The following is a 16818-nucleotide window of genomic DNA, read 5'->3' as shown; positions in this document are numbered from 1 at the left end:
GCTCAACTACCATGGTTGCCAGTTCTGGTTTAATATAATGACTCAGAAATGTCGTTCATCTGTCTGGGTGACTTGCATTCTTCCTACCTCCTTGCTTATCTTGGGTTTTGATTTCCTATTAAGCCATTTGTATTCTCTACTTTCCAATCCAAAGATAATTTTCTTTGGCAAAGAAGAAAAGCAAAGTAAGTATACCTTTTGTTTATTGTATGTGTCATTAGTCTTTCTACCTCAAGGAACAAATGATCCTCCTGTTCTCCCCAGTAGAAACATAGTTTATGGAGGCACTTTTTGTCACACTTAACTTTCCTGTCAGCCATAGCTCATTCTGACATTCTTCTTATCTGCCATCCTTTGTATATATCTTTTAAAAATCTAAGTTGCAGATCCTTAGGCATCCACATCAGTCTCATTAAACAACCCAACATCCCTTTCCTCCTAATCTGATTAGTGCCCAAGATCTGAGAGACTAAGCTAAACTGTTGATCTTCTGTCAAAGTGGGATGGGAACTACTCTGGTATAAGCTTCAGAGATGGGAGCAGGGCCCTTATACTTAGGTGACTTTGGAGATGTTATCTTCTACACTTAGAGTCAGCAGTTATCCTGAAGGAATATGAACACTGAAGCCCTTGTTCTATATATGCCTATATACCCTCATACATAGACATATATAAATATATGTAATATTTATATTTATATTCTCTTCAACTATTTTCATACTGAGAAAAGTTTCATCAGTTACAATTATTGTTTTTCCATATAGGAATGTTAATAGTTCAACTTTGATAAGTGGCTTCTGATTTCTTTGCCCTATTTATCTTCTCAAGCTTCTCTTACTTCTTGTATCTGAATGTCAAATTTTCTATTCAACTCTGGTTTTTTCAGAAAGAATGCTTGAAAGTCCTCTATTCCACTGAATAACCATATTTCCCCCTGAAACATGATATTCAGTTTTGCTGGGTAGGTGATTCTTGGTTTTAATCCCAGCTCCTTTGCCCTCTGGAATATCATATTCCAGGCCCTTCGATCCCTCAGTGTAGAAGCTGCCAGATCCTGGGTTATCCTGATTGTGTTTCTACAATATTCAAATTGTTTCTTCCTGGCTGCTTGTAATATTCTCTCCTTGATCTGGAAATTCCAGAACCTGGCTATAATATTCCTAGGGGTTTTCTTTTTGGGATCTTTTTCAGGAGGTGATCGTTGGATTCTTTCAACCTCTATTTTGCCTTCTGGTTCTAAAACATCAAGGGCAATTTTCCTTGAGAATTTCTTGGAGGATGATTTCTAGGTTCTTTCTTTGATCCTGGCTTTCAGGTAGTCCAATAATTTTTAAATTCTTTCTCATGGATCTATTTTCCAGGTCAGTGGTTTTTCCCATGAGATATTTCACATTGCCTTCTATTCTTTCATTTGTTTGGATCTGTTTAATAGCATCTTGATTTCTCTTAATAGCACTAGCTTCCATTTGCTCCAATCCAATTCTGATGCAATGATTCTCCTCAGTGAACTTTTGAGATTCTTTTTCCATCTGGCAAATTTGGCTTTTTAAGGCATTCCTCTCCTCATTCCCTTTTTGAGCCTCTTTTACCATTTGAGTTAGTCTATTTTTTAAGGTGTTATTTTCCTCAGTCAGGCTGTTGACTCTCATTTTGTAATTTTCTTGCATCGTTCTCATTTCTCTTCCCAATTTTTCCTCCACTACTCTTATCTGCTTCTTAAGGTCCTCTATGGCCTGTAACCAGCTCGTATTTTCCTTTGAAGCTTTTGGTGCAGGAGTTCTGACTTCACTGTCTTCCTCCTGTTCCATGCTTTGATCCTTTTTGTCCCCAAAATAGGAGTCTAATATTGGATTCTTCTGTTTGTTTTGCTTCCTTTGCCTGGTCATGTTGCCCCTGTCACTTGACCCCTGAGTTTTTTTTGCCACAGTAGGACTCTGCCACCAGACAGGGGAGCTTCTATCCCAAACACTGGGGTTTTCTCAGCTGCTGGAGGTATTAGTTGGGTGCCCTCTCTGAGGTGTCCACACGCTCTGGCAAGCTGGACACACACCCCAGGACCTCCACCCTAGACTGCAATCCAGATCCAAGCAGGTTAAAGCAAGAGTGATTACCTCTCAGACTGGTCGCTTGGTCCCCCTACAGTCTGCAGGCCTAGAGCTGAAGCTGCAACATGGCTCTGGCTACGCCAAGGCATTTCAGCACCTTCTTGCCCTGGGGGCAAAAGCTGATGCAGCTGGTGGTTGGTCAGGCCCGCCCTGGGGCTAAAACCTCAGGCTCACGGGGGCCTGGGCTTGGCTCCCAGAGTGCTACACTGGCCAATTCCTGCCAGCCTGCTGTGCTGTCCTTAGCAGGAGGTTAGCTTCTCTGTGTCATTTTGTGGGTTCTGTAGCTCCAAAGTTTGTTCAGAGTCCCCTTTTACCCCCCTTTTAATTGGGGAAGGTGGAAGCTGGAGCCATGTGGAGGTCCTGTTTCTACTCCACCATCTTGACTCTGCCCTCCCCAAGGTTGTATAAATCTTGTGCCATACTGTTCATTCCCTTCCTTTTTCTTTCTTCCCCAGCTCTCATTTCTTCTCCCTTTTTTTCCTCCAGCATTCTCATTTCACTTATTAAAAAAATTTAACTCTAAAAAAATTCTTACTTCATCTTTCTGAATTTGTGCCTAAGCTGTATTTCTCTCTGAGTGATGTTTTAGAGTAATTTTCTTCTGGATTTAAGTTTTGGGTATCCCTGTTGGCATAATTACTTTTTATAGTGGGATTTTTTTGGGTGGAGTATTGTTTGCTCGTTCTTCCAGCTTGCTTCTTGACTTTGGATTTTATGTTAAGGCCAGTCTGCACATTTCTGGAAGGAATGTCTGGGTGGACCCTGTATCCACTAGATTCTTGCTGCTCCTTTCTCAGCCTATTGATTGTTCCAAGACCTTAGGGACAGTTTAGGCAAGATTTCAATGCTCCCAAAGTACTAGGATCCAGGGAAAGTCTGACTGCTAACCCCCTTGTCTGAACTCTGTAAGTTCCTAAACTGAGTTTGTGCCTAAGCAAAACAGTTGTGAGTTTGCCCTTGCATCGAGTTCTAGTAGATTGCTCCTGGACACAGCTACTATATACCTGCTAGAAAGCTCTTCTGATCCAGAGGAACAGAATTTTAGGTACCTCTTTGTTCTGGGATTTCAGACGAGGTTGGAAACTGGAACTGAGACCCTGCTCCACTTGATGCTGCTTGCTTCTGAATTTCCTCCTTGGTTAACACATAGCCTTGGGCCCTGGGATGACTATTCCTTATCCTGGAATTTCATCCCTAGATGGAAGACCTCTCATCTTCAGTTCATCCAGGACCTGTGATCTGGAACTATCTAGTAAATAACAGAACTTCTTGGAGGCTCCTATTCCTGTACTCTGTATAAGATTAGGTCCCTCTGTATTGGATCTGGTGTCCTTTTTTGCATTGGTGTGCAACTTCTTCCTGTGCTGGAATGTTCTGTATGGCCACTTCTGGCTAGATCCCCTCTCCAGTGTCCAGAGAACTCTCTGTTTCCATGTGTCAACCTGGGCTGAGAAAATGATTCCCTGTGATTTTTCTTGAATTTCCTGCTTAGGACTCAATCTTCTGTGTAGAGGAGGTATGGGGAGAGCTCAATTCTTCTTCCTGCTACTCCCCTCTCTGTATCATTTCTTGCTTCTTACCAAGTTTCTCTGAATTCTTCATATTAATTTTTCTTAAAACATAATAACATTATATTCATACTTTATATTCATTCATTCATTATATTCATACATTACAATTTGTTCAGCCTTTTTCCAGCCTATAGCCACCCACTTTCCTTCCAGAGTCTTGCTACTATAAAAAGCGCTGCCACAAATATTTTTGTATGTATGGGAATATTCCCTCTGTCTTTAATCTATGTGGGGGTTATGCCTAGTAGTGATACCACTGTGTCAAAGGATATGTGAAACTGAGTGACTTTTCTAGAATGTTCCAAATTAAATTGATGCTTAAGAAATGTTGATTGGTTGACTGATTGATTGATTGTTTCCCAAAATGGTTGGATCAGTTTAGAGCTTCACCAACAGTGTATTGGTGTGCCTGTCTCCTTGTAGCCCCTCTAACTTTGACCATTTTTGCTTCTTCTCATCTTTACCAGTCTGGCAGGTATGAGGTAAAACCTCATAGTTGTTTTAATCTTGTTTATCGTATTAGCAAGGATTTGGACCATTTTATCTCATGGGTTGAATTTTTTTTTAAACTGGCTATTCCTGTTCATTTGCTTATTTATCTAGTAGATAAAGTAGATATAGTATATCTAGTAGGTATAGTTCTTATATATGAAGTAGGCAACAGGACATCTCTCGTAAGACAAGGATATCTGCTTGGCCAACAGCCCCAGTTCTTCATAAAAAGGAAGCCATATGTCAGAGTTCCTCATCACATAAAGGATCCTGTCCCCCCTGTGACTAAGCTTCTTTTACAGATATATACCTTTCTTCTGCTTCCCCATTTCTCATGCTAGCCTGGCTCTGCAGTCTTCTCTTCTTTCTGGCATTGCTGTTTTTCTCTCAGAATCTGGTCTTGGTTTGTTTTAATGCTGTTTGTATTTTGCTTCCCACTTCAGGCCTATTCATAGCTCCTTCCTCTGTCATTGGATCCCCATCCAGCATTAACCACCAATCTCCTGCCCTATCTCAGCCCTCAGGCCTGGTCTACTGACAGATAAGCCCTCATCTGTCACAGCAGGAGCAAAAAGGCTTTGACATTGTTACTTTCCACCCCCATTCCATTTTCTATACACTACAATCCAGTGGATGGAGTACTGGACCTGGAGTCAGGAGGTCCTGAGTTCAAATCTGACCTCAGATACTTGGTATCTGTGTGTCCCTGGGCAAATCACTTTACCTCTGCGTGCCTCATTTTCCTCAACTGTAAAATGGGTATAATAACAGCACCTACTTCTCAAGGCTGTTTGTGAATATCAAATGAGATATTTATAAAAAGTGCTTAGCACAGTAGCTAGCATATAGTATTGTTGTTTAGTTATTCAGTCATGTATAACTGCATGACCCCAGAGACCATAGGTCCTTCTGGTCCATGGGGTTTTCTTAGAAAAGATACTGAAGTTGTTTTCCATTTCCTTTTTTTTTTTGGAGGGGGGAAGGTAGGGCAATTGGGGTTAAGTGACTTGCTCAGGGTCACAGGCTAGTAAGTGTTAAGTGTCTGAGGCTGGATTTGAACTCAGGTCCTCCTGACTCCAGAGCTGGTGTTCTATTCACTGTGCCACCTAGCCGCTCCCAGTGAATTACCTTTTGTGAGAACTATTTACTATGACCTGTCCATCTTGGATAACTCTGCATGTCATAGATCATAGTTTCATTGAACTGTGCAAGTCCCTCTGCTGCCACAAGGCAGTGATCCAGGAGAGGTGGCACATAGTAAGTACTATATAAATGCTTATCCTCTTCCCTACCAGTATGGTTTTCCTCAGACTATTTTCACGTCATTCCTTTGCTTAAAAAATTGCAATGAGCGGCCGGCTAGGTGGTGCAGTGAATAGAGCACTGGCCCTGGAGTCAGGAGGACCTGAGTTCAAATGTGGCCTCAGACACTTAACACAAAAGCTAGCCGTGTGACCTTGGGCAAGTCACTTAACCCCAATTGCCCTCCAAAAAGCGAATAAAAAAAGAAAAATTGCAATGGACTTACTTCCATCCCGGGCCTCCCAACTGAAAGTGGCTGCAGCAGTGACAGGTCTGAAACTGGGTGAGCAGGTACCATTCCAGAGCTTCCCAACAGCAGACTGAAACCAAGAAGGAAACCCAGGCATTTGAGTTGAGTGATTAGACCAGACACCAGACTAGACATAGCTATGACCAGTTCCTCTGTCTCTAGAGTTGTCTGCAATGGCAAAAGGAATAGTAGCTCCCAGTCTTCAAGCAACAGCAGTGAGATCTTCACTCCAGCCCATGAGGAGAACATTCGCTTCATTTATGAAGCATAGCAGTGTGTAGAACAAGACCTCCAGAACTAGATGTCTGGCAGCAAGTGTGGCCTGGTGGAGGAGTACGTGGAAAAGGGCCCTAACCCCAGCCTGAAGACTTTCAAACCTTTTGACTTGAGTGACCTGAAATGCTGGAACACACAAGATGCCAAGAAGTCCTAAGGGCAGTGGCCTGGTTGCTCCCTTCCTCCCCATGGCCTTTGGAAGATTGAAAGTTGCAGAATTTATGCTGGTTTTTCTCCCTCTCCTCTGGGCCCCTCTCCCTGGCAGGGCAAGTAAAGAGCTATGCTCATGTTGGGCTGAGTACCTGCAAGGATGTACTTGATTGGCACTCAAGGCCCTTCCTCCCCTTTTCCTCCTTCCTTTTTCTTTAGGGAGGTTCCAAGTTGTTACCGTGACTTGGGGGACTTGGCCCCAGTCACCACCCATCCTCTCTTCCTATACTCTAAACCTATAAGTCTATGGAGTTGCCTATCTCTGTCTGCCCTCCATTTCCCTCTTTGGCTTTTAGATGCCAAAGGCAGCTGAGCATGGCAGCCCTCCCATATCTCCCTATACTTCTGACATAAGGTGGAAGGAACAAGGGACATATGGGGGAATCTGGGACCACTGGGGGTTGGATCAAGTTGGTTCTCTAAGGTGGTGAGGTTAAGTGGTGGTAGCTCCAACCTCCCACAACCTGTAGACATCTGCTACTGCTTCTGTTTTGGGTAAGCTGGGAAGTCTCCATCTTTCCTTTCCCAGATGTCCAACTGAGGCCCTTTCCCTGCTTTCCAAACCCTATTGGCCCCAGCTCCCTCATGCCTGGGTAACCCTCTAGGACCCATTCCCCACAGGGTTATCAGGCAGCCATGCCAAGTCTCTCCTAGACCAGCAGCCTCTCTCCCTGAGGCTCAGTGGCTGCTATTGTTCCCTGGTCTATCCTATTCCCAGCTGGTAGTTTTGCTGAGAGGGTTACCAGTAGTTCCTTTTTTTCTTTCTGTTACAATTCGAGAGCTGAGTTGTTTGCCATTACTCTGTACCCTGAGGAGCTGTAAATAAAGATGGGGTTAGGCATTCGGAAAAAAAAAATGGCAATGGCTGCCTGTACCTTTTGCATCTAGTTCCAACTACTCTGCCTAGTTTTTAAGTACTCTGTAACCAGACTATCTTATACAAGTTATCTAACCTTATGACCTACTTTTGTGCTGCTCCTCACTGCCCTTCCATCCTCACCAAGGTAGTATCCTTTCTTACTGTCTGTCCTGTGACTGCACCATACTCTAACTCCCTTCCAGCCTTTCCTTTTGTTCATATCCCTCTGCCTGGAATACTCTCTTTCCTAAATTCTACCCCTCCACATCTTTCCCTTGTTTGATGTCTGGCTCAGGTCCCATGTCCTCCATCAGTCTTCTCTGATTACTTTTTTCTTTTCCCTTCGCAACCTCTTCCTCATGATTTCTATCACACAATTGACTTCAGTATCTCACAACAGCTGTATGTGGGTGCTACCTTCTCCTACACAGACCACAACTCGTGCCTCATAGCTGATAGTTTCATCCTTGCCATGACCAACCAGGTGGCTCATTTCTCCCAACTTCCTTACTAGTCCTTAATGATAACCCATTGCCTGACCTATAGTCAGAGCCTTTCTGGATTGATGGGACCTGCCAGCACTTGAGTTGTCCTGGATGGGAAGAACCCAAGAACCATCTCCCAACCATGAGGAAGCCACATAATTTAGTACTTAATCACTTACTGTTTGATGTCTCTCGTCATTTTGTAATACTGTTTTTGCCTCCCCAGCAAGGTCCTGAGTTCCTTCATGTTAGGAATCATGCTTCTTACTTGCATATTGTCACAGGGCCTAGAGCAATGCTGGGCATTGCATATGTGTTGTTCAATAGATAGGGTTGTACGAGAAAGATGCAGCCAAATTGTGGAATGCTCTGAGAGCCATTGTGATGAATTTGGACTTTGTCCTAAAACAAATCAGGAGCACTTGATTTTGAGCAGGACAGAGAAGTGATGAATGTGTTATAAAAGGTAGAGGCAGTGATTTAGAGAGGAGAGACCCTGGAGGCAAGGAGACGATTGTCAGGGGACTGCTACTGTCATCCAGGCATGAGATGATACTTGTCTACCCTAGACTAGGTGGGAGGCAACATGGTCCAATAAAAAGAACTATGGTTCAAATCCTACCTCTGGCATTTATTGCCTGCATGACCTTACTCAAGTCACCTAACTTCTCTAGGCTTGTTTTCTCATCTGTAAAATGGGATGGCTGGACTGGCTTGCTTCTGAGGTCCCTGCCAGCTCCAGGTAGATGACCCCCATCCCACAGGCTGGTAGAATGGAAAGAGGTGAAATGTGAAATCCATAGCCAGGGGCTGCTTTAGAAAAGTCACATTTCTCAGTTGACATAAGAAGTATTTTCAACTCTTTCCCCACAGTGACCTGATCGATGCCAAGTCTCGAGCCCTGGATAACATTGGCAGGGTCTTTGCAAGAGTCGGGAAGTTCCAGCAAGCCATCAACACGTAAGTGAACAGGAACCCCCTGCCCTGGGCTCCCTACCTCCCATAGTGCTCTTATGATGACAAGTACTAGATTGAGAGGATTAGCAGCAGCAGGAAACAGAGCTCTTCTCATTCTGTTCTGTTATGTTGAAGGCAGCTAGGAGGCTCAGTGAATACAGTGCTGGGCCAGGAGTTAGGAAGACCTGAATTCAGATCCTGCTTTAGACACTGTGTGACCCTGGGTGAGTCACATAACCTCTCAATCTAAGTTTTCACATCTATAAAATGGGAATGATAATAATAGTACCTACTTCCCAGAGTTGTTGTGAGGACCATATGAAATAGCATATATAGAATGCTTTGCAAACCTTTAAGCTCTGCATAAATGCTAGCTAGCTGTTATTAGCTGTTATCATTATTCTCCAAAAACAGAAGTTTATTTCCAACTAGCTATTAGTTCTAAACTAGTTATGTGTGAATTTGTTTCAGACACACTACAGAGTAGTTGGAAAAAGAGGCACCAGTGAGGTCCAACAGTCCCAGAAAGGCCTACACATAAGAGCCCAATTCCCTAATGGCTAATGATTGCCCTAAGATTAATAAGTACCTATAATAGGATGACCTCAGTTCAACATGCTGAGTACTAATCCATGCAGAGCACTAAGCTCAGGGGAATGGCCTCTATCTTCATGAAGTTAGCAGTAGAAAATGGGGAAGGAGACATTCCCAGAGGGAAATGGTAGAAAAGCAGGGAGAATTGATATATGCCTGATCACAGCAACAGTGAGGGCAGTGTAAAAGTCCCCTCTGCTTGGAAAGGTCACAAGGAAGACCACTCTTCTTCCCCAAACTCAACCAAAACAGTGATTTTCCAGGACAGATATGGCAAGCCAGAGCTGACCCATAAACCACCAGTAAACTGACCAGAAGGATAAAATACAACTCCAGTGCTGGCAAGACAAGGGTCTAAGGCCAGTTATCTCAACAGTGGTGATTTCCAAGCCTTCCATCAAAGTCCAGAGTGATTAAATTGTGACAAAAGCCAGAGAATAGGAGCAGAAAACTCAATGTGAGCTTCAAGGCCTAGAACTGGGGGCAGCTAAGCTCTTCTGTGCCTGAGGACATGGGGAGGTCAGACTGAGAGGGGCTGACTGCAGAAGCCCACATTCTTACCATCTAACATTCAGAGTGGTTGTGGGAAAGTCAGTCAGCAAGTATTTATGGAGTGTGTGCTATGTGCTCAGAACAAGTTAAGGCTGTGAGGTACCTCAAAATTTGTATTTATTATTATAATAATAAGAGCTAAATTGTATATAGTGCTATAAAGTTTGCACAACACTTTACTATATGCATGACACAATCAGAAACCACCCAAGACAATATATCCTGATATGACAAATTATCAAAGATAAGTCTTAGACCAGAATCTTCATTTCTTCCTCAAGAAAGACTAGGGTTCTAATTTCACCTTTAGAAGACTACCTCCGCCCTGACCCTCTTGCTGTCTGTTGTTGGGCTATGTTTTGACCATAAGAAATAGAGATATGCAGTCACTTTGTGACCCTGAATAAGCATTGCCCGAGTATCACTGTGTCTGTGAGGGTTTGGAAGTTTATTTGGTTGAACATAGAAAAGCGTTCAATTATTGAGCTGCTACAGAAAAGGGAGACTTGTTGACTCCCTCTCCTTTTTCCCTAACCCTTGGAGTATGGACCCTGCCAGTCTTGCCCAGTTATCCCCTCTCTCCTCCCACCATGTATGGCCTATTTTCTAGCTACCTATCTTGGCCCCATCCTTACAGAGGGATTTCTTTGCATATGGATTATGGCAAACAATGGAATAGGCAGCTGTGACTCCCACAGGGCCCAACACAGGCCCTTCTACCCCAGTCAGACTACCCAACTGCTTTTGTAAGTCATCATTTTTAGGCTAGGAGAAAAAAGAGAATCAGATAGATATGGTTACATCTGCTTGTGGAAAGTTTATAAAATGTAACAATATGGTTCTATATCATATAAGCTCAGAATTCTCTGGGTGGATTGTAATTGGTGTCATTTTACTACTACCTACCCTTACCTCCCATCCCCTGACTTTTCCTTTATAGCTATTTAGTATGTAGATAAGAAACAGTTGAGACTGACCAAATATAGCTAGCATTAATGCTAATTAAGCAGACTCTTATGAATACTCTTTAAAGAACAATAAAACTTTGGATTTCATATTCATCCTCTTGGATATCAAGAGAGAAGAGGCAGGCATTGACTGATATCCCTTCTCTTGAATGGAAAGTCAGCACCTCACTATCTCAGAGCCACTCCATGGGGTGCCTCTGCCTGTCCCATGGGCTGGCTACTGAAGGGAGAGGAAGGTAGAGGGAGTCATTGCTCTTAGAACACTGGCTGAGTTTTCTCAGCTGCTTCTATCCATATCTGGGCTCTCTGCCACTGGTCTCCCTACTCAGATCTGAATCTGAAATCAAAACTGAATGTCCGTGTTGTTGTAAAGGTTCTCGGGTATTCATTTCATCCCTTCATGTACTCGATCACCTTTTGTTCCTTTTCAGGACATTTTTCCTCTTCCCTTGCTTGAGATGAGGGAAGACTGGACTGGTTTTTTTTTTTTTTCCAGCCCTTTTGTTTCCAGAGGCTCCCTAGACGCTAAAGACCTGACTTCTGCAGGCCAAAACTTGGCTCCAAATACCCTGTTAAAATACGTATTGTTCTGTTCTTATGACACTTTAATTCTAACAACCCTTGAGTCTAAGGATTGGGAGGGACCTTATCTTTTTTTCATCCTTTCACCTGAATGGAAAGTATAAGCTTCTTGAGGGAAGGGATTGTGTTTTATTTTGTCCTTACCTCTTCAAGGACTAGCTGAGTGCCATGCACATGGTAGGAGCTTAACAAATGCTTATAGAATGAATTTATGAATTAATGAATGGTGGGCACTCAAAGCTTCTTGTTGAATTCTAATGACTTAGAGAATAAGTAATACTATTAAAGCCTAAGTGTAGTAGGCATTCAGAGAGGGCCAAGATCAAATATTTTGAGCGTAATTTTTTTTTGCCATCTTTTGTCCATTTCACAGATTAGATTTATACAGTCATAGGATCCTAGATTTAGAGCTGGAAGGAACCCTAGAGGCCATCAAATCCAACCTTATTTTACAGGTGAGGAAACTGAATCTGAGAGATAAGTGACTTGTCCAGGGTCATACAGATATCAAATAGCAGGTATGGGCCATAAATGAAGACTGGGATTTGAACAGGTCTCTAACTCCAAATCCAGGGTACCTTTCCTCTGCTCTGGGACCTTCCCTCTTACACCAGTTACAGAGTCTTTCAGAAAGCCATAGGGTGCAACCAAAGGGAAGGAATATCTCCAAGTAAAAATGGCAGCAGGAATGCTTCCAACCCCTAGAGGGCAGTGAGCTGACAAAAGAGTCTGTAAGCAACGAAAAAAAGCACTAGGAGCCACATATTCAGATGAAGAAAATGCTAGAGTAAGCCTGTAATGCCTTAAAAATTGCGCTTATTGTGGCAGCTAGGTAGCGCAGTGAATAGAGCACCAGCCCTGGAGTCAGGAGGACCTGGGTTTGGATTTGACCTCAGACACTTAATACAAAAACTAGCTGTGTGACCCTGGGCAAGTCACTTAACCCCAATTGCCCTCTAAAAAGCAAAAGAAAAAAAAAGAAAATTGCTCTTATTGGGGCAGCTAGGTGGCGCAGTAAACAGAGCACCAGCCCTGAAATCAGGAGGACCTGAGTTCAAATTTGGCCTCAGACACTTAACACACTTAACATTTACTAGCCGTGTGACCTTGGGCAGTCACTTAACCCCAATTGCCCTGCCAAAACTTGCTCTTGTTTTTTTAACGAATAAGCATTTCCTCTTCATTCCGCCTCAGCCACAAAAGCGGAAAAGACCAAGACAAAACAAACCTTTGTAACAAATATCCAGAGTCGAGCAAAACAAGTTCCCTCATTGGCTACATCCAGACTATCAATGGGTCTCATTCAGTACCTTGAATCTGTCCCCTCTCCAGTAGGAGGTGGGCACTGTGCTTTGTCATGACTCCTCCAGAATCACAGCTGGTCATTGCTGTGCTCAGAGTTTGGTCTTTCTAGTTTTGTATAAACTGTTCTCCTGGTCCTGTTCACCTCCCTGTGCCTCCGTTCATGTCAATCTTCCCCCTTTTGTCATTTTTTAACAGCACAGTTAGTGTAAAGTATAGTCAGTCAGCCAATATGGACCAGGGTGTGGGTGCATAGCACAGATGGTTTGATGAGGTCTGAAAAATTCAACAAATTCAGTTGTTTAACATAATCGATTAAGCATTAAGCATTTAGTAAGCATCCTAAAACATGAGAGGCATAGTGTGAGACTTTAGGGGAAAGCAAAGGCAAGAATGAAATGGTCTCTGGCCAGAAATTTACATTGTATATGGGAGGAAGAACAGGGAAAAACACAAATACATTAGTATAATACATGATAAAATGGTGCTGGTATGGTGGTGTGGAGAATTGGGGAGGGGAGGAGGAAATATCAGACAAGAAACTCTAGGGAAATTTGAGGTGGGAGAGAATAGTAAGTGGGATATCAGGGAAGGCCCTATGAAAGAGAGGGGCTTTGATTTAAGGTATGAGGGGAGATAAGGATTCTGAAAGTCAGAGATGAGGCCCGAGTATATTCCGAGCATAGGGGGAGGCAAATGCAAGGAGGCAGGAGATGGGATATCAAGTTGGGGACAGCATGTATCTGCCCCCAGGACTGGTGGGCAGTATGAACCTGTGACAGCCATGAGGATTTTCATATGTTTGTACCTGAAAAGACAGAACTCCTTTCCTTCATCCTGGGGGTCAGCAGGGGGCTGCTATCATGTTAGTCAACTGTCTACTGAAAGCTGATGGCAGCTACATGGCCCAATGGAAGACCTAAGTTCAAATATAACCTCAGATAGTATTAGCTGTGTGACCCTGGGTAAGTCAATTAACTTTTGTCTGCCTCAGTTTCTTCACCTATAAAATGATGATAATATTAGCACCTTCCTAGGGTTGCTGTGAAGATCAACTAAAATATTCACAAAGTGCTTTACACAGTGCCTGGCATATAGTAGATGCTATATAAATGTTATCTATCTATTATCATCACCATCATCTTCATTATTGTCTACTATCTCTCTATAATTATTTTATTACAAAGATATCACCAAGGCTTACATAACTCTGGACTAGTTAACTAGTATCCAGTTCTTTTCTAGTCAGTCTCAGCACACAAAAGTCCCCCTTGCTCCTTCCCTAACCTCTATCTCAGCCAATTGTCCCCTTCCTAGTCAAATTGGAGCTTTCTGGGTTTTGCGCTTGGATGGGACATACCCCTCTCTTAGGTGGTACTTCCCACTGATTCTTCTTAGGGCTGAGAAGAACATTTAGACTGCTTTCCATTTTCTTGTCCATCTCCCAACACATTCCCACCTCCCCAACTAAGGCTAGACCAGATACACAATTTGTCTTGAGTCTTAGAGCTATGTCAGAAAACCATTGGAAACATGGGACGAGAATGGGACCAAGCTGGTGACTGCTCTGACACAATGGCAAAGACTCCTGTCCTGTAGATACAGAGCTAGAGCACCTTAGAGATCATCTAATCCCAAACACTCTTTTTTTGTTGATGAGGCTGTGAAACCCAGAGATGCTTAGTTATCATTTTATTTGAGGTCACACTGTAGTACATACAAAGCCTAGATTTAAACCCAGAATTTCAGAATTGGAAGGGACCTTAGAGACCATCCAATCCCACCAGTATCTGATCAAGATTCCCCTCTACACACAAGTCATATCTTCTTGTGTGGAAGTTTTTCCTTATTTCACACCTAATTCTGGCTCCCTATAACTTCCACCCATTGCTCCTAGTTTCACCTTCTGGGTCCTCTCAGAACAGAAACAATTCCTCTCTAAATCTTGTGTTCATTGTGATAATAGTTTACTCCCTTACCATGTGATCATTCCTTCAGGGAAACTAAAATAGAATGGAGATGAAAGTCGTGGGAGTTGACTTTTGATGAAGTAAGACACCAGAACATTTGAATGTGAATATTGAAATCCTGAAAGAAGAGGAGGCAAGGGTTGGGACAGAGATGATGAATATCAGTCAGGAATTGAAATTTTTGGAAAAAGAGGCAAAGTGTTGAATAGAGCACCAGCCCTGGAGTGAGGAGGACCTGAGTTCAAATGCGACCTCAGACACTTAACATACACACCCAAAAAAAAACTACAATCTAGCTGTGTGATCTTGAGCAAGTCACAACCCCAACTGCCCTCCAAAAAGCAAAAAAAAAAAAAAAGAGAGAGAGAGTCAAAGTGACCTGTAGGCTAGAATATAAGATGTAGCATCCTGGCTGCCCTCCTCTGGATACTTTCCAGCTTATCACCAGGACACAAGGTAGACTTTCAGTAGATTACAGTAAAGTAATAGCTGAAGTAACTGTTCTGCTGCATAGGAAATCTAAGCTCAGAAACAGGTCATCTATGAATAATTTAAAGCCAAGTTCCACCCAAATGTGTGGTATGCCCTCTCTGCTGTTACTCTCCAGCCCCTGGGGCCAGTGGCCCTCTGCACCAGGCTCTGGCTCCTGGGGCCCCACCTGCACAAGAAGGCACAAAGCACACCAGAAGAAGAGGGGATTGGTGCCCAGCTCTCTGAGACAAAACAAGGCTCCTCATCACTGTGGTATTATCTTGCATAGGGGAGCATTCTGACTAGAGGCCTTTAGTCAAAATTCCACATATGGTAATGTCAAAGGAAAAAAAATATTACTACTGTACTCAGGCCTGCCAGAAACAATTGAATTAAATCAATTCTAGCTGAGAGAGAGAGAGAGAAAGCCAAACTACCATAGTCCCCCAAGTCCTCTGACATGACTTCCTAAAGACAATTTAAGGTAATATTTATGGAATACTGAACAATATGTATGCAGTTTGGGTTAATATTCAAGAATAGTTGAGCAACGATCCCATTTCTTTTACTTCCCTCTCGAGTAAACAAAGGAACTTCCTCCCTTCAGTGGGTGTCTTATCTTCATTGGAGAAGGGTAGGCCATATCTCTAGCCAGTTGCTTCAAGGGGATGAGCAAAAAGGAGACTCCTCTTAGATGGGTCAAGAACCCCTTCTCTTCTGGGGTGGGGAAGGCAATGATAAAAACAAGACAAGAGTTACTCTTCCTTGAAAGGTTAGTATCCAACCTCAATCCATTTCCCTTAAGAACTATCATCAAACTATCCCCCACTTTTACAAGATATTTTCCCCACAAATCCGGAAAAGGCTTTAGAGAAAAGTACTGTTTATTAATATTTTCAGTTTTGCTAAAACGGATGTTTTGTAATGTGTTTTCACAGTTGTTTTGCCCCATTGGCTCCTCGGCCAAGGACATAGACCAAATGTCTAAGCCTATGGCTCCTCTTCAAGCAGGATTACTGTGGAGATAGCTCATCATCAGTACAGTAAAACCAGCTTGTCTCTTGACAATTTAAACCCAGCTCACATTCTCTATTACTAGGAGAATAATCCAATTCTTCTTGAGTTATGCTTCATAATAATGGAAAGAGCCAATACTGAAGAATCAGAAAGCAATGTCTCTATGAATGCCTGGCTGCCTCAAGCCAGTTACCTCTATTGTAAATTTTCTGATTTCTCTTGCTTAAAATCCCAAAAGTCAGAAGAATCTGCTTTCATAGTCCATATTCACACTAAAAACCAAGATAAGGCAGCTTTGCCCTCTTCTCCATAGGAGGTTTCTGTCCACCCTGAGCCTGGCTCAGTTTGACAGGCATGCTTACCACCTGATGCTATCCTTGGAATGGGTCATACCAGTGTACTTGTGATGGGTACTTAGTGCCAGAAGCAAAAGCCCTTCTGAGCTCCTCTGCTGCTTTCCTGGGTGAAAGAAAAAATGATCAGAATGCCCATGGCCTCTTTCTCTCTTCTCTCTACTTCTTTTAATACCCAGAGGACATACACAGAACAGCGTTTCAGAGAAGCCAGTTTCTTTTTGAGAACAAATAAGTAAACAGACTATTTAAAAGAAACAAGGAATGGAAAAAAAACAGAGCAAAGTAGGAGATAGGAAAGTGGAAATTTCAACATTCTGGTTCATGGAAGACAGAGAACAGCAGTTACTAGAGCAGCAAGCTCTTGTTCTCATTTTTTTTTTTTCTCACCTGCTCATTGGAAGTGGCCATGACAGCAGTGGTGTCTAACGCTCTGAGTGATGGGTCTCTTTTCTCTTCTCCCTTCCCTTCCCAAGTTCCCTTATGCACCATGTTCCTCTGA

At 42.9% G+C, this 16818-nt stretch overlaps 1 protein-coding gene and 1 pseudogene across 2 annotated transcripts in view; both read left to right on the top strand.

Moving 5' to 3' along the window:
- Positions 1-16818, top strand: part of ODAD4 (outer dynein arm docking complex subunit 4) — a 60855-nt gene that overhangs the window by 8089 nt on the left and 35948 nt on the right. For both annotated transcript variants that reach the window (XM_069067692.1, XM_069067691.1), the window contains exon 8: positions 8424-8510. In XM_069067692.1, the coding sequence (XP_068923793.1) occupies positions 8424-8510 (87 nt within the window). The remainder of the gene's footprint in view (positions 1-8423; positions 8511-16818) is intronic.
- On the top strand, positions 5835-6370 carry LOC138145792 (mapk-regulated corepressor-interacting protein 1-like; annotated as a pseudogene).

The sequence above is a fragment of the Petaurus breviceps genome, unplaced genomic scaffold (assembly GCF_028583685.1).
Source record: "Petaurus breviceps papuanus isolate PSGF00001 unplaced genomic scaffold, PetGlider_PUasm1.0 90750, whole genome shotgun sequence".
Taxonomy (NCBI): Eukaryota; Metazoa; Chordata; class Mammalia; order Diprotodontia; family Petauridae; genus Petaurus; species Petaurus breviceps.
Note: the sequence above shows the minus strand (reverse complement) of the source record. Positions and strands in the feature narration are given on the sequence as shown.